At 47.8% G+C, this 18,401-nt stretch overlaps 1 protein-coding gene across 1 annotated transcript in view; it reads left to right on the plus strand.

The window, feature by feature from the left end:
- The window catches only part of Mmp20 (matrix metallopeptidase 20), a 41,888-nt gene that overhangs the window by 6,867 nt on the left and 16,620 nt on the right, over nucleotides 1–18,401 (plus strand). The window contains exons 2-8 of the mRNA XM_040734773.1: nucleotides 2,240–2,487; nucleotides 6,037–6,185; nucleotides 8,210–8,335; nucleotides 9,401–9,562; nucleotides 10,613–10,754; nucleotides 16,530–16,666; nucleotides 17,541–17,697. Coding sequence (XP_040590707.1) covers nucleotides 2,240–2,487; nucleotides 6,037–6,185; nucleotides 8,210–8,335; nucleotides 9,401–9,562; nucleotides 10,613–10,754; nucleotides 16,530–16,666; nucleotides 17,541–17,697 — 1,121 coding nt within the window. The remainder of the gene's footprint in view (nucleotides 1–2,239; nucleotides 2,488–6,036; nucleotides 6,186–8,209; nucleotides 8,336–9,400; nucleotides 9,563–10,612; nucleotides 10,755–16,529; nucleotides 16,667–17,540; nucleotides 17,698–18,401) is intronic.

Raw genomic sequence — 18,401 nt, forward strand, 5'->3', positions numbered from 1 at the left:
TACCTTATTTGGTGTATATTTGAGTTGAGACTTGATTGTCATGCTTGTACCGCCCCCTGAGATTCTCTTCCTATAAGAACCATCTCACCCCAAAAATAAACGCTCTTGATCAGCGAACGTTGTCTTGAGCCTGCTTTCCTTAACCTCTTGAAGTTTACTTTTAAGATCGGATCTGCTCGTGAAGACCCACCAAATTAGTAGCCACCCTCATCACCTCATCCCCGCAGGTCGGGGATCCCCTCCGGAGGTCGCAATTACCAGCAAAGTTACCTGCTCTTAGCCGGGCGGTGGTGGTGCACGCCTTTAATCCCAGCACTCGGGAGGCAAAGGCAGGCGGATCTCTGTGACTGACAACCTCCAAAACAATACAGAGAAACCTTGTCTCATAAAAACCAAAAAAAAAAAAAAATAGTTACCTGCTCTTAGAGACAGGATGCAGATGAGGAAATAGAGCCTGAACAATAACAACAGCCAGGTTCACCACAGAAGACGTGGGTATAAGACAGCATGAAAGGCGGAGTATCAGTTGCCACCCACAGACAACCAACACTGAGACTCAGGCATCCCTTCCTCCCTTCATGGTTTACTGCGCGCACTCTAATTCTGAAGGGTGTTGGTGGGACGTAGCCCAGCCGCAAAGTACTTGCACAGCAAACCAGAGTCTCCAGGTCCACTCCCCAGCACTAAAACAAACATAACCCCATTTGTAAAACATTAAGCTTGCTTCCAACATTTAAAATGAATTGTTTATATAACATATTAGCATAATAGGCATAATTTATGGATAATTAAATCTATGGTTGATGTAGAGATGTTTCATTTATAAATCTATAAAATATTTATAAAAATGACATACAATAATTCATCAACTAAACTAAACATAAGATATCTAAATCTTATGTAGCTGCATTGAACAGGGGGAAATTCCTGGACCAAACGTGGCCTCAACCCTGCATTTGTGCAGCCCCGAGCAGTTCAGGTCTCCCTAATCCCAATGGAACGTCCACAGCAGTGCTGATCAAGGTATCCTAAGGGGTTTGAAGTCAGATGTGAAGGTGAAACTTGATCATGTCGGGCAGGGGTTAGTATTGTCTTTATTCTTTGAGGATTTCATAGACGTGTGCAATCTATTCTGACCATATTCATTTCCCACTGCTCCTTCCGACTCCTCCTGGATTCCTGCCCGGTCTCACTCCCAACTTCATGTCCTCCTCTGTCTGTCTGTCTGTCTGTCTGTCTGTCTGTCTGTCTGTCTGTCTGCTCTCTCTCTCTCTCTCTCTGTGTTTCTCTCTGTCTCTGTCTCTCTGTCTCTGTCTCTCTCTGTGTGTGTCTCTGTCTCTGTCTTTCTCTGTCTCTCTCTGTCTCTCTCTCTCTCTCTTAACCATCTGCACCTAATTGGTGCTACTCCTATGCACAGACGTACGGGTCAGCCCGCAAGGAGGCACACCTCACACCTCTAAAGAAAATGACCCTTCCTCCCTCAGCAGCCATCCCTGGTCAGTACCTCAGCTAGGGAAGGGCTCACACGATCCTCCTGCATCCATGCTGCAGTGTGTCCCGGCTTGATTTTGTGTAGTTGCAACTGTCACAGGCAATGGTCCTGTTGTATCCAAAGGACACTGTTTCACCCAACTCCTCCTCGGACTCTCTCTCTTCCAGGCTTTCCACCCCATGTTCCAAATGTCCCTGAGCCTCATATGCAAAAAGCCTAATCATTTATGACTTGTTTTCTTTGCCTCACTGGTTATTGGACATATTTCAGGAAATTCATCCTCTGAAAACAAAGGTCACCCACAACCTACCAAGCCTACTTAAGATCTTCAGGCCACACATTGGCCTCTTTGTCTAGTGAGAGGTTGAAGCATTTAAGTCCTCCTGAAGAAAAAAAATACTTATTTCACATTACACATTATGCGTTCTTCATTATGCGACCAAAATGACCTACAAACATCAACCTGTGGTCTCCACAGGAGCCCACATAAGCAAGTGCACCTGCACACACACACACGTGTATACCGCACACATACTCCAAAACTGTAGGGCGTGTGGAATAACAGTCTACAAACTTCAGTACTCACAGGTAATCATTAATAATTTTGTTTCACCTATGCAAATATGTCTACTGTTTTAAAAATAAGAATGTATACCCTATTTTTATATCAAGAATATTGTCCCCTATCTTAGCTGAGTATGAGCTCCAACCACACCATGGATGTGTCAGCCTGTCTCTCCATTTCAGGAATATCTTGACAAGTATTACTCACAGAAAGGAGGCCTCCAGGCTGGTGAGATGGTGGCAAGAGAAGATAACCCCATGATCAGGAAGATTAAGGAGCTACAATCTTTCTTTGGCCTCCAAGTCACTGGGAAGTTGGACCAGAACACGATGAACGTGATCAAGAGGCCTCGCTGTGGAGTTCCCGATGTGGCCAACTACCGCCTCTTCCCAGGTGAACCCAAATGGAAAAAAAATATTTTGACATACAGGTAATGAGATTGCGCCTTTCCCGATTCAAAGAGAAAGACACACCTGGCCCTCTCCTTACCTTTCCAAGCCTCTTGCTTCTGATCTGTAGGAAAGGCAGAATCCGAAGCAGCCATAAGAAAGGGGGGAGACTGGGCAGCTGTTTGTTTGAAAACTATAATCTCAGGGTAACTGTCCACCCTCCCCGTTACCAACCTGACCAGCTAGGAACAACTCAGTAACGGTTTACAGTTAAGTAACCCGTGGTAGGATCGGTAACCCTTTAAGCTGGCCAGCTGGGCTAATTAGTCAAACGAAAGACTTGAAGGCAAAAGAGAGACCACCTCCAAAACACAAGATGGAGCCACATGAGAAACAACACTGAGGGTCGGCCTCTGCCCCCATCCACCCCACACACTGCAAAAAGACTCGCTAATAAGAGTCATTCGTTGACTCCACAAATAATTTGCTGACGACTTTTGGCTACTATGGTCACTCAGTCTATGAAATATAAAGGCAAATGGTTCATCTTTCTCTTCATCTTAAAGGGGAGACAGACATGGACAGGGGAAAGGTTTGTCCTCATAGGTCTCCGTAGGCTCTCAGGGCAGCAGTGCGGGGAGCCACCAAGTTCACCAACCACACAGAAGTGACACTTGGCCCCATTCACCCAGGTGCAGGCCCGGCATTGACCCATCGTCTGGCATCTTCCTGTTTAGGCTGAGGAGACCTGCCCAACAGGAGCTTTTGTCCCTTCTTCTTGGGCTCTGGGCATGGTGAGCAAATTTCCCACTCTGGCTTCCTTGATCTACTTCAGAGCTTATTCAGGGTTAGCCCAGTCTAAAGAGCATCAGCCAAGGTGCCCACTCCTCAGCCTCAGGGAGTTTGAAGGTTGGTGATGCTGCCGTGCATGCGTCTCACATCGGCCTAGTGTGTGTGTGGCGTCGGGTGGTTCTACACCAGAGTTTTGTAGAACCTGGGCCATTTCCAAGCAGAAACCCGCCAAGCAAGCTGAGTGACATGGGCTGTCATGTTGAGTGACACTTCAGTCCCAATACCCAAGTGCCCTACTGAAACTGCAAGAGAGTGGTGGGAACCCAGGCAGTGTGCGCAGTGAGAACTTGCTAGTTCTTGGGAAGGCCAGGACCCGGATCGGGTTACAGTCCCGGGATCAGCCCACCTGGATTACACCTGGACATGAGGAAGGCTGGGCCGCTGCAGACTGCAGAGGGTTGTAGCAGAACAGCTTCCTTACCATACCAGGAGCTGGAATTCTGGGGTCCGTCGTTATGGTTCCAAGAGCTTTGTGTGCTAAGAAATGACTATATCCAATGATTTACTTTACAATTAAATTGTGTTTTAAAACAGAGATAGACTAAACATATTACTTCCTCTTTTTCCAATGTTGCCATCACCTAGATTCACAAGTTTAGCTGACTAGTTTCTGCACACTACAATGGCCTCTTGGCTGTTGCCAATATGGCTTCCCTGACAGGAAGTCGCTATTTACAATACAGAACCCAGCAAGCCAGGCAGGCGGAGTGTCGTGTTCCCTAGTGAAGTAGGCTGTCAAACCGTTGTGACAGACCCTGTGATCAGAGACAGGAATGGAGAACTTGGGGGAGACTTCTGTTAACTGCTATTAGACTCCCGGTCCACAAGGTGCCGCTCGGAACAAAGAAATCAAAACAACGGGGCATCTGTGAGACATTAAGCACAGACTGAGAAACAACTAGAGTTTAAGACCTTCATAAAACAAAAAAGCAGATTCATGACCTCTTCTCATAATTGTCTTCACCCGTGTCCTAGAATTTGAGGCTGTGACTGCACACACTTGGAGATGTGTACCATTCGGTGATAAATAGCTCTCAATACCCAGGCAACCTTACTTCAAGACAAGCTCCCTGGCAAGATGCCTCCTCTCCAAGCCCCTAGAAGCTGCCCTGGTACTTCACAGTTTCTGGAGGTCGGAATAGCATCTTGTAACAAGTGCCAGATGATTAAAAATGGAAACACACAGACGATGGCGCACAAACTTTGGAGGCAGGCAGAGCAGGACGAGGCTCCTGCTAACCCCAAGCTGCAAGCCTTGATTACCATCCTTACAGGCTGCCTCGGGACTGTGAGGGCTAGATAACACACCACATTAAACAACAGTGCTTAGAGCCCTGTCTCAAACAGAGCACGCCTTCAGAGAACATTGCCAATGTTTCCCAACAGCTCATGTGTTTTCCATCTTGACCCTGCGTCAGGATTTTTCCACTTTCTCTTCTCTGGCGTTATTCTTTTCTCCATCCTTCTTATCTTGGCTGCCTCACCTTGGTACACCATCAACTCCAGGATGCATCCGCTCTGCCTATAGCAAGAGGGAATAACGAGGTGCCATCTAACCTGATCCTACGTCATAGGTCGTCATGACAAATCATTAAATAGCCCAGACCTGAGTGATTTTTCCATCCTCTCTTTTGGTCCTTCTTTTGGGTGTCCTAGGATTTGGGTCTTGCATGCTGGTTCAAATCATATCACCTGCATGAGAATAATCTAAGGTACTTGCGACAATACAATACAGACTTCAGGACTAAACCAGCACACTCAACGAGCTTGCTAGACAGTTGTGGATCTTGAAGTCCCGGAGTGACGCTTGCACCACAGCCTTTGTTCTCCCATTTGCCAAGCACCTCGACTGTTTAAGACGCTGGAGCCCAGGCTAGAGGGAAGGGAGTGTGGATCTGCCTCCAAAGCTGGCTGCTCAACACCTGCCTCCCATTCCGTAGCTGGTACTCCAGCCCGGCGCAGAGTCCCGGGCGGAACTCTCTCCCTGCCCTTCTTTTCCTGCCAGCAGAACCCCAACCTCTGTGCTGCAGATCACAAGGAACCCGGACCCACCAACTCTGTGTCCACACACCCGTGTCCAAAACCACTAGGCTCTCGTGCATTGTCACTCGGGGCTCCCTGGAGTGCTCATCCCTCTTCTCACCCCAGTGAGCCTTCTGCTCTAGGCTAGCCCATCCTCTTCAAGGAAAGCAACACAGCGCACCTGCGGCTTTTGCAGAAGACCCAGGTTCACTTGTCAGTACCCACAAGGCAGCTCATAACCATCTGCAACTCCAGGTCCAGAGGGATGGATGCTCTCTTCTGGATTCCTCCAGCTTTGCACACATTATGCACAGACAAAACATCAATACTCATAAAAGTAAACCTTTTAAAAGTAAATTTTAAAAGAAACTCTCTCTCTCACATACACACACACACACTCACTCATAGGCCAATCCCCAACCCCGGGGAAATCTCACTGGTCTTTGATAAAAACTGAGGGGGCAAACCTTCGAATAACAAAGAAAACTAAACTTTCAGAAGCCCAGGGCTGTCTCTGCCTTCTGGGTCTCTCCATATTGTTCTGTTGGACATTAGACAATTCAAGATGTTCCAAAGCAGAGTACCAACTACTGATTCAGGAAAAGAACTGTGCCATGGAGACCCGGGCCTGCACCGGTGAGCAGCCTGGGTTTTCCATCCCTGTGTCTGTTTGGGAGCCGTCACTAAAGCACACACATCTGTTTTCCTTTGTCCAGAGTCTCTAAGTATACGCCTTCCATGAGTCCTGCTGAGGTGGACAAGGCTGTAGAGATGGCCCTGCGTGCCTGGAGTACCGCTGTCCCTCTGAACTTCGTTAGGATAAACTCTGGGGAAGCAGATATCATGATATCTTTTGAAACCGGAGGTATTGTACTATTTCAGTTACATTCTGTCTGTAACGACAAGGAGACTTACCCCAAACTGGCTCCTTTGGCAGACTTACGGAGTGGTTAGCATGGGGTTCCATCGTACAGCATTGAGATGAGCAGAGCCAAGACCGTAGCAAAGATGAGCATGTTTCCAGAAGGCGGAACGGACAGACGCCCTGAGGTGCACTTTCACTGTGGCTCAGCCCCAGGAGAGGGCAGGTTCTGTCAGCCTTAGCTTTCCCACTGGCTAGGGGACCCGATGACTCCAGACTCCCATAACAATGTTCACCTCTATCACCGGCTCCATACTGACCAAGATTCTCCCACATAGAGTCTCGCTGAGGAAGTCAGTTCCCCAGGGACACTGTGGTAGCCCAGACTCCAATGATAGCTACAGACGGAGCATTCAGGCCCTACCCATGCTTGAACACTACTTTTGGGAAGTACTTGTGAAGCTTGCCTCTATCTGCCTGCTTCTCCATCTCTCACACAGCCTGCTAGAGTAGAACATGACTTTGAACACGATTGGTAAAGCTCTGAGCCCTTTGCAGAGAAACGCACGCAGAAAATAGATGAAGCAAGAAGCCCCTGAAACTCCCCCTTCCTCAACGTCCAACAGTGAAGTTGGATGTCACTGACTCTCCCTCTGCCCAGCTAATGTTGCTCCGTGCCCGAGACGTTCTGAGCCCTGGGTTTATTCCAGTGGCGTCGGTGTGGGGAATGTGCCGAGGAGGTAGGGGAGAGGAGGTAAAGAGAGTCATGAAATGGCCTTGAGTGGGATCTGGCCACCGGCAGGTCCTGTCCCTGCCAGGCATCCAAGGGCACTTGGGGAAAAGGCAGGACAGTGTAACTCAGGTAGGTTCGGGGACATGGAACTGTTTGGTGACACTATCTTTCAAGCTGGTACTCTGCCCCTAGCACTGACCAGAGACCAGGCAGCCATCAGCATCTCAGAACACACAGGCCTCATTAAGCTGCATCACCTGAGAGCTGAGAAATAGTTTGCTGACTTTGTGGGTGCTGGCTTTAAAATAGGCAGGGCCAGTGAGGTGACGCAGCCAACCAGACAGCCCCGGGTGGACCCCAGAAGCCCGTGTGGTGGAAGCAGAGATCAGCTCCTGCGCGTTGTCCTTTGACCCCGACGTCACAGGGAGTGTGGCCGCTCACATGCACACAAAAGCTTAAGTAAGCTTAAAATCAGTGAGTCAATTAATAAAACGAAATACACTAAAACTCTGAGAACCCGAGTGCCCAGACGCTTCCTCTTCCGTGGAGTCCACACACCCTTCACTGCAGGTGACAGGACAGAGTGCCAGGGCCGAAGGCTCTGGGGGCCAGGATTTTCCTGACCACCGCTACTTCCGTAAGCTTTACATGTCCAGGTATCAAAATTACAACGACATTTCCTTTAGATACTTGGGCCCTTTAATCATGGTGTAATGCAAACAGAAAGGACACATTCAGTTTACTAAACCCCCCCCAGAGGAATCAAACATTGAAAGTTCTTTCTGCCTACAGGTTCATATTGTCAGGGAGCCTGGTTGCTACCAAATGTCCCTCAGAACTTTCTTCTTCTATCAGCTGTGCTTACCATATACTGCGTGTTGTGATTAAAAAAAAAAAACTACAACGATGCTTAACTGTTTGCAACGCCTCTTTGAAGTATAAAATAATATTTTTATTTTTCAGTTCCTTGGCCTATGACCTTATATGTAGTTAGACTGAATATTAGTGCTAGAGACATGTCTTGGCAGGTAAGAGCATCTGTGCTGTAACTCCAGCTCCAGGGAGACCTGACGCCCTCTTCTGGCCTCCTTGGGCACTGCACTCATGTGCACATAACCTTTCAGGGAGACACACACACACACACACACACACACACACACACACTCATATTAAAAATAGATCTTTAAAAGATGAATGTTGAAAGTGCATTTAAGGGTCAAGGCTGTTGAGACCTCCTGTGACCCCCTCCCCCCAGAATTATTACGCCTTAATCTGATTGATACTTCCTGCTTAGATCACGGGGATTCCTACCCGTTTGATGGGCCTCGAGGGACTCTGGCCCATGCATTTGCACCTGGAGAAGGCCTGGGAGGAGACACACACTTCGACAACGCTGAGAAGTGGACTATGGGGATGAATGGTATATATGCACAATTCACCATAGCCTGGAAACTATTGTACCTTCTTCTGGGCCTCCATCATGACACCTTGAGGTTCAACGTCCCAAGCCGCCCTTTAATTAGGGGGGCTGGCTAGGAAAAACAAGTAAGCCAAAAATCCAGAAGGGAACACATAGGGGACGCCCCTCCCTACCACGCTGATGCTGTAGACTAGCAGGCTCCCTGCTTCTTGGCATCTAATCTACAGAACCTGTCCCAGCCCAATGAGAGCTTACCTCTCATTCAGGTGTACAAGATTCATGGCTTCCCGCCTGTATGTGGAAATGGACTATATTTAAAGATGACCCCAGGAAATGAATTAGCACTCTCCCGAGGACTATGATGGGGGAAGGTGTAAAGTTCCCAGAATGGCACATGGGTCATCTGGAAGGGTGAGACATGAATGAAAGAGGAAGCTGGTACACCACACGCAGTTAGGTATAGTCGTTAGAATTCCAACTTTGATGTCAGTTAAATTAAAATCTCAATTCCTGGGTCCACCCATTGTTAACTGTAACCATGGGTGAGTTATTTCAGCTCTCTGAACCTGGTTTCCCCACAGCATTGATTAGAATATTAAATGTGTATAACACTGAGTTGTATGAAAACAGGTTTATTTTAAAGCAGTGAGCTAACCTTCTTGTAACTGAATTCAGCTTTATGTGTAAGCCCTTAATTTGCGTAGAACAGAAGATAGTTTGGCTGCATTGTACTATGTTCAATTTCTATTCAGTGACTTTTTATCATTAAAAATGTATAATATGAAGGGGGAGTAAGCTGTAATAGCAGGAAGTGATTCAAGTACTTAGGATCCAAAGCTATGCATTACTATAAATTTTCGCCACTACTGGCTACAAGACCCTTTGTTATCCCTCTGCCACTCATCGCTGACAATGGGAGACAGAAAGCCAAGTGCCAGGCTAACCTACCAACCTTTGAATCCAGTTATGAAACCGAGAGAGGACTGTGCTACAGGCACAAATTCTCCTGTGTGACAAAATGATGGAAACAAAACCGTGTTGATGCTTTTTCTCCATGTTGTCTAGGGTTCAACTTATTCACCGTCGCTGCTCATGAATTTGGCCATGCTCTGGGCCTGGGCCACTCCACAGATCCATCAGCACTTATGTACCCAACTTACAAGTACCAGAACCCCTACAGGTTTCATCTCCCCAAAGATGATGTGAAAGGAATTCAAGCATTATACGGTATGAGCTCTCCACTCTCTCTGACCCCGAGAGGGACAGGCATTCCGCCTCCAGGTTACAGAAAGTGCATTTTCCCAAGAGTTAGCTGCTTAGGGAGAGGAAGCTAGAGCCACACCTCCCTGGGAAGAGCATACACCAGCTGAAAGCACTGCCATGTTTTCTTTCCTTCAGAGCATTCTGGCCCTGAAAAGTCAAGGAAAATGGTCCATTTGTCTAATTTTCCAAAGCAGATGAAAAATTATGCATTGGAAGATGAAGACAGGGATTATAATTTATAGTACACACACACTTACAGATAAGTGGTCTTAGTGCCCTAAAAACAGCAATAAGGATGTTAGTAACTCTACCACTCGACCATACAGACAATCTGCTACTTATGACACCATCTTACACTTGTCATACATGTCCTTTTCATGACATGGTTGTATGAACTCATAACTGAGTTTTGAAGGTTAAAAGCAATAGGATCCTAAGACATCTTTAGTTACCAAATTGGTTATGTGTAACAGTAAATAAATATCAAGCACTTCTTAAATAATATTTCTATTAATTCTTGGAGAATTTCACATATGTTTACAATGCCTTTTGATTATATTTGCTTCCCACACCCCCCCTATCTCCTCCCATATTCACTGGGGCTCCAAAGCCTCCTCCTAACTCCATGCCATCTTTTTTCACAACCCACCAAGTCCAAATTGTACTGCATATACTGGAGCACATTTGACCCACTGAAGTCCACACCCACACAAAACTGACTTTCTAGTAGTCATCAACTCTAACAGTGGTTTTTGGCTATTAAATTTCACACAATATTCTCAGGTAGATCTTACTAGTACAACTGACGCAGCCAAGCATCAGTTAAATTACTTGTCTTATACCACACAAATAACAGCTAGAGACACTGAGATTCAAACCCAGATCTGCCTGCCATCGATAGCCATTTCCTGAAGGAAGGCATTGCCGCCTGCAGTGGGAATGTGTGCAGACTTCTAGGGTGCTCAAAAGTACAAGTGTGCGTGCTCTGAACTGCCGGCATCATTTTACACCTAGGACCCAGGAAGACGTTCCCAGGAAAGCCGACCGTGCCCCATATCCCACCTCACAAGCCGTCCTTCCCCGACCTCTGCGACACCAGCTCATCCTTTGATGCGGTGACCATGCTGGGAAAGGAGCTTCTGCTCTTCAAGGGCAGGTGAGCCCGAGATGCCCAGGCCTACCAAGCCACCCAGCATCAGTCTCCATGGCTGAGGACGCTGCAGAAATGCTACCTTGGGTGGAAGCAGGGTAGACGTGTGGTCTTGGGAGACGCACAACCGTGCGAACAACTGTGCATGGGGTCTGGGTGCTTTGCTAACAGCTGCAGTATTTGTCCTGGCAGGGTTAGAACCCCCAGGGTACTGTTAAAGAAAGTAGCTGAAAGGTAGCAACTTGGTCCCCCTAGGCATCAGCCCACGTGTATTGGGTTACTGTTTGTTGTTATGTGCCTAGTGAGAGGAACAGTAGAAGGTTCAGTCAGTGTTTGATGAATGACAATTAGCTAGTGAACAAATGAGCGGATGGGTGAATGCATGCATGAATGGAAAGATGATGGGTGGGTGGATGGATGAATAAATAGATGAGTAGATGGGTGATCAAATGGACACATGCATAGACAGGTAATTCTAAGGAAAAGCCCTCTCTAAACCCATTTTCAAGGCCTCCAGGTATTTCAGTGTCAGTCAGCTGTCATCATAGATATCTTCTGTCCCCATACTCTGGCTTCTGAAAGAGTCTCACAGTCATCTTCATGATACCTCCATGACTCCACGGAGGAAAACAAACATGGCAACATTCACCCGTATTCTCTCCTTTACTGAAGAGGAACTTTAATAGTACCGGAATAGACAGAGGATCCCAGGAATACGTGTGTAACTTTTTTCTTCATTGGAAAAGGTACTCAAAGTGTCTAATGAGTCCACATACTCTCAAAAGTTTCAGAAGCAGATCTCCTTGGCACACCTCGTGAGAGAAATCGTTCAAAAAGCATTTCCAGGGCAAGGGTGCTGCAGCTCGGCTGTAGAGTGTTTGCCTGCCATGCACGAGGCCCTGGGTTTAATTCCCAGGACCTTGTAAACGGGGCAGGGTGGTCCACATCTACAACCCCAGCCCTAGGAAGTAGTGTCAGGAGGGTCAGAAAGTCAAGGATGTACTTGACTATATAATGAGTTTTGAGGTGAGCCAGGCTACTGGAAACTGTCGCGATTTTCTTCGTCATTGCAAGGCAGAAGCTCAGGAGGCAGAGCTGTGTGCAGGGGTGAGGACGTGTTCAGGAGGCAGAGCTGTGCGCAGGGGTGAGGTGTGCAGGGGTAAGGACGTGTTCAGGAGGCAGAGCTGTGTGCAGGGGTGAGGACTGTTCAGGAGGCAGAGCTGTGCGCAGGGGTGAGGACGTGTTCAGGAGGCAGAGCTGTGCGCAGGGGTGAGGTGTGCAGGGGTGAGGTGTGCAGGGGTGAGGACGTGTTCAGGAGGCAGAGCTGTGTGCAGGGGTGAGGATATGTTCAGGAGGTAGAGCTGAGTGCAGGGGTGAGGACGTGTTCAGGAGGCAGAGCTGTGTGCAGGGGTGAGGATATGTTCAGGAGGTAGAGCTGAGTGCAGGGGTGAGGACGTGTTCAGGAGGCAGAGCTGTGCGCAGGGGTGAGGTGTGGAGGGGTGAGGACGAGTTCAGGAGGCAGAGCTGAGTGCAGGGGTGAGGGATGGAGGAAAGCAGGCCGTGGCAGGGCGCTAGCTTAGACTAGTTTTCGTGTATATAAGAACCCAGACAAAAAGACAGATGGTGCTCCAAGACCGCTGACTGTCACTGTGGAGCTCTCTTCTACGTGAGGATGAGCCCTGCCGTGTCCTCATGGGTCGGGGCCAATGAAGGATTTGTCCCCTTGCTCCTCACACGGCTGGAAACTGTTGGAGCTCTGATTTATACTCTAGACTATTTTAACCCACACCACTCCCCACACTGGGAATTATAAGCTCCACTTTCATGGCTTCAGGGAACTAGACAATGTATGGTTGATTTTCCGGCCTCTGAAGCAATGTGATTAGTGAACCCCAGAATGAATGCCTTCTCACCCACGGATGTGATGGTACGTAATTCACAGTTTTCAGAAACAAGTTTCGAAGGAGCCTTACCTGTCCTGGTAAACACCGTGTTAAAAGCTTACATAGTCACACTCTGCTCTCTTGAGATCATGTAAATCTTTTCAATTTTACATGGCATCGATTAATAACTTGGTAGAATCAAACGTCTTTTAAATGTTCATACAAATAATCGTACGTGCCTGTCAGGGTTTATGGAGCACTTTCTTTTATACCCCCCCCCATTCTTTTAGGGGACGTGCTGGCAATGTCCCAGAGGCACCAGCTGTAATAGAGTTAAGTTACCGCTTCTCTCCGTAGCTAGACCTTCAGCCCGTGCGCTCCGCACACCAGGCTCAACCGCAGCACTGCTCTAGCTGCAAAACAATCATTATCACGGGAACCTGGCTTTGGAAATGCAGTAAAGGTCAATTACAATGCAGTCGCTCCGTCACGGTCAGCCACTTTAGGAAGGAAAGGAGACCAAAAATACTGTGTGCCCTGAGAAATTAGAGAGTTGGTAGGGAAACGGCGGGTGAGGGGGTGGTTAGTGCCCAGGTGGCAGAGAAGGGGCAGGGGGGGAACAAGGCAAGGTCAGGGAAGATGAGGCTGCCGGCTAGGGCTGGAATGGTAAACAGGTACAGAAATATAACCGGGTTCCCTAAAATCGTCCCAGCTCTGTTTACCCGGGTCCGATGGCAGATGCTGCCCGTGCCCTGGGCAGCCTTTCACGAGCCTGGCTGACCATTCTGACCCCACACCTCGCCACGCCTTCCCTCGATGGGCTGAGAGTCTGGTCACCTGAGCTGTGATCAGACCTCCTCACTGAATACGGTATGCTCACACTCAAAGCTTTCTTCCTGGTTGTCTAGAGGCATGCGGCTGGCCACGCAGTTGCTCTGGGTCCTACGGACGTATGTGGTTCCAGCAGGGTCTGTTTCCTCTAGGGTGGCCAGGCCACCATTTGAAAATGGTGTCACTCAACGGCTCTGGCTGAATGCCAAGGCGAGAGGGTTTCCCCATCCCCTCCCCTTCCTCCGCCGGTGGGCAACTTTAAACTCCCTTCTCCTTGTCTCTGCCCTTTGAAGTGTCCATTACTGGAAGTACAGTGCAGATTTCCAAAGCTCTTAAGCCATGGTTGCAGTCCAGCAAGCGACTGGAATGTGAGAGCTCCCCTGAGTATGGCCATGCCCCAGGGTACAGTCTGAAACGTCCACCCATTCCCCCACCCCCACCCCTGCTACTGCTCAGCTAAGGTCCTTGTTTCCCTTTGTTACTGAAACGAGGTTTCCCGCCATGGCCCGCCTCCTCTGATAGCCTTACCTAACTTCTCCTGGTTTATTCCCTGGATGCAGCCCGTGTCTGCATGTCTTCTGTGTCCTGTTTCTCTCTTTGTACCACACTTTCTGACCCCAAAAGGACAGTCAGCAACTAGGAGCCTCCAAAAGAGGAGAGAGACACCTCTTCCTCCTGAACATAGGGAAGGGTACCAGAGAGGCAGGCTCGGGTGGGTGTGGGGCTGTTACGGGTGGAGGACAAGGGCTCCTGAGTGGGACTGCAGTGACAGTCTGTGAGACACGGAGAAGACGACTCCTGAAAGGGAGGACGTGAACACGCCTGGGCAGGATCGGGACAGAGACGGTCACAATGCTCTGAGCTGAGAGGTATGACCATACGGATGAATGTAGAGGCAGCTTGTCGACAGTGAAAAGTTTCTCAACAGGCAGTGACCAAGAATTTAGTTAAAAACCAAACATGTACTGAATCCCACATGTGTCCGGCAACCCTCACCCATGTTATATTGAGTAATTTCAGTACATCCTTGATTCTGGACAAACAACATGAACACCTTACAGTGGGCCTGGCATCTCAGCATGGGATGCTGATGGACCTGGCCTGGCCTGGTGCCTTCACTCAGATTTGAGACTGTTGAATTTCTGTTGTTGTGGTACACACAGCGTTTTATGATCTCATAATAGTTCATGGAAAACAATGCTATGTAATATGTTCCTAGAGTCATCCCTCCCATGGAAGTAGCAAATCAATGTATCTTTGGACCGTCCTTCGTTAGACAGTCTGAGCATCTCTTTGGAGGGCAGATTTGCTTTCATCATTAGTAAGCAGTTAAAAAAAATTAGGTGCATGCCAAACAAATTGAAAATTAAGATAGAATCTTTGTGATTTATCTTCAGTGAATGTTTAATTTGTATAGGTATTCTATATGCCCATATACCTGTATACCTGGGTATCTTAAATCTTTCTCAGAAGTAAAACAGTCACACATGGGGGAAATTTTTAAGAGAAAACATTCAGCCCGGGGGGCAGCTCTATGATTTAGCAAGATCCAGAATTGAATTCCCAGGAAAAGCAAACAATAAAAAGGAACAGAGGTCAACCAGCGTGGGTCAGATGCACCAGGATATAGTAAGGCATGATCCTGCCTGCTCCAGGGAGGCTATCAGCAAGCTAATCTCAAGTTTACTGCATTAGTTAGAGTTCTGGTAACAGGAAGTGCACCCTTGGTGAACTCTGAAATTCATTGATCTAATGTGTTCTGTTCAACCCTCTGGTATCAGCTGACAAATGTTTATTGAATCTTGATTATGATCGCTATCAGGTACACGAAGACAAATAGTGGCAGTAAATATCAGCTGGCAGGTGACATCAGATCCTACTGCTTTCCCATCCTTATCGGAGATTAGATTACGGACTGTTGACATCCATCTGGTACAGTTCCTGCACATCCTAACCTGTCTCAGCCAACAAGTCTCTAGATTGGAGGAAGTTCCATTTAAATTGTGGTTCAACTTTAATTTGTCTTTTGCTTTAATACGCTGAATCAACGTTCTGTTGTCTTATTATCTTCCAAGCATAAGTTTTCTTCACCCACTAGCTTATGAAAAGTTTTTGTGACAATTTACATAATAGCACCATATAGAGCATAGCACTGCATGGAATATGCACATTGTAACAGGACTCTTTAAAACAGTTACTGATGTTGTGAGCCACTCTAAGTGTCTGAGAGCACTTCCAGGCCTCAGCTATGACAACCGGCATTGTAACCACATATCATCAAAATTTGTGTTCCCTGAGGCACAGATATTTGCATTAGAATGACTGACTACTCTGCTTCAGGTTAGCCCTCCCAATGTCTGGAATAGCTTAAATCAAGACTGACTGGATATGAGAATTAAGATCTAACGCCTAGGGAAAGCTCCAAAGCCACACCCTGGCTGTCTGCCCTCCTTACCCTGCCCTGCTGTGCACGACAGTTATCCATATGTGTCCTTCAGAGGACAAGCAGACTTTCATTTTTGCCTAGTCCTTTTGGAATTTTAGCTCTGGAAATATCAGAATAAACAAAGGAGAAATCTGTTTGTAATGATCTCTGGGAGTGAGGGTGTGTGTTTAAGAAATCTGTTTGTAGTGATCTCTGGGAGTGAGGGTGTGTGTTTAAGGAATAGCCCACTGCTCTGCGGTCTACGTCGTGATCATAGGTGAAGTCTCAGAGGTGCCAACACAATGAGAAAGAAGGAATGTTTCTAAGGTTATAGGGTGAAAACCAAACATGACAGCACACCCCTGGAGCCCAGCACACAGGAGGGGGACACCCGAGCATCAGATATTTAAAGCCATCCTTAATGAGCTTGCGGCCAGCCGGGAATTCATGAGACTGTCTCAAAACTAATAATAATAGAGATAGTAGTAGTAGTAGTGCAATGTGTTACTCCCTAAAACACAGCAACAGGCATTGGGGATTTCACAGTGTCCTCTGCCATGTGGCTCATAGTATTGCCTTAGTCTCTGCAATCTAAGATCTCAACCAATCCTTGACGTTGATTTCTTCTGCCCCACCCAATAGGATTTTCTGGAGAAGGCAGGTGCACTTGGCAGCAGGGATTCGACCCAACACCATCACCAGCTCCTTCCCACAGCTCATGTCCAATGTGGATGCGGCTTATGAAGTGGCCGAGCGGGGCATTGCTTTCTTCTTCAAAGGTATCTGCAGATCCCTCAAAGAGAGACACGCCAGGGCCTCGGCGCCACACCTGTGTCACGTGGTGGTTTTGGGCAGTATCACTTGCTCCTCCTCAGGTTGGGTACTAGATGTCACCCCACATTCTTGTAGCCATGGAAGGAATGGCAGTAGCTACAGCTGTCCCCAGGACCAGCCTTGGAGTTTAGTAGGCACTATGTTACACGGCCAGGGCTAGGAAGCCTCTCTGTTAAGAACAGCATGGCACACTCTAATGAGATCCTTTAACATTAATTGAAATCTTTACTACAAAGTCATGCTTAGAGCAGCCGGTGGGACACAAACTCCTGTGTTTTCAGGAGACAAACCCACAGGAATCCAATCTGTGGCTTCAGTCATTCACTATTTAAATAACGCTGAGACATTTCCAACGGCCATGAGATTTCATTTCTCATCTGCAAGGTGATTGGAATAGCACCAGTCTTAAGTGCATGTCTCAGCAATAGACAGCCAAGCAAAGCTACCTGGAACACACGGACTGCTAAGCCTCGCTGATATATAAAACTGTTGTTAAGGGAAAAAACGTCATTAGATGTCACTTGTCTCCTCTCCTTGTGCTTATATGAAGGTGAGGGGAAATTATAGATAAAAATTATGTTGCAAACATAAAGGTGTGAAGTGTAACAAGAAACAAATGTATCGATATTACTGCTTTCTCAGGGCATAAATGTAGCCTTGCCTCCAGGGAAGTTTGAAATCCACTACTATTCAAATTGAGTAACTAGATATTTAAATCCACATGTAGTAGCCCCGTTTACATCCAGAATAGTGTCTTCGTGAGTGAAGCCACTTGGTGAGTGTTACCGAATGGCTGTAGACTCTATCCTTTGTTTCTAGGTCCCCACTACTGGATCACACGAGGATTCCAGATGCAAGGCCCTCCCCGGATAATTTACGACTTCGGGTTCCCAAGGCATGTGCAGCGAATAGACGCTGCGGTCTACCTCAGGAAGCCTCAAAAGACCCTTTTCTTTGTGGGAGACGAATACTACAGGTGAGGTCTTATGCCTTAATTTTCCCCATATGACTGATGGGGAGGAAAAAAAATCTTCTGCAAAATGTAGGACGGGCGACTTGACAGCCGTCTGCTGGCTTCTTGACCTCAGGGCGGTCTTGAAGACACAGAGCTGCAGTCAACCATCTGGTTGTTTCTAGGACCAGCATCCTAATATTTCTGTGAATTCACTAACTTTGCCCCAGTGGAGATGCTGTCTCTAGGTTCATCGCCACCATACAGAAATGCCTGAGGGGGAACAGATTCCTTCATCACAAGTGATCATAGAAATCTTTGTGATTTGAGGCAAAAATGGAAGTGGCCACCATGGAGGTGGTCACAGAGGAGGTGGTCACAGAGGAGGTGGCCACAGAGGAGGTGGTCACAGAGGAGGTGGCCACAGAGGAGGTGGTCACCGTGGAGGTGATAACAGAGGAGGTGGTCACAGAGGAGGTAGTCACAGAGGAGGTGGCCACCGTGGAGGTGGTCACAGAGGACGTGGTCACAGAGGAGGTGGTCACAGAGGAGGTGGCCACCGTGGAGGTGATAACAGAGGAGGTGGTCACAGAGGAGGTGGCCACCGTGGAGGTGATAACAGAGGAGGTGGTCACAGAGGAGGTGGTCACAGAGGAGGTGGTCACAGAGGAGGTGGCCACAGAGGAGGTGGCCACCGTGGAGGTGATAACAGAGGAGGTGGTCACAGA

Source organism: Mesocricetus auratus, unplaced genomic scaffold (assembly GCF_017639785.1).
Source record: "Mesocricetus auratus isolate SY011 unplaced genomic scaffold, BCM_Maur_2.0 Super-Scaffold_100040, whole genome shotgun sequence".
Classification (NCBI taxonomy): Eukaryota; Metazoa; Chordata; class Mammalia; order Rodentia; family Cricetidae; genus Mesocricetus; species Mesocricetus auratus.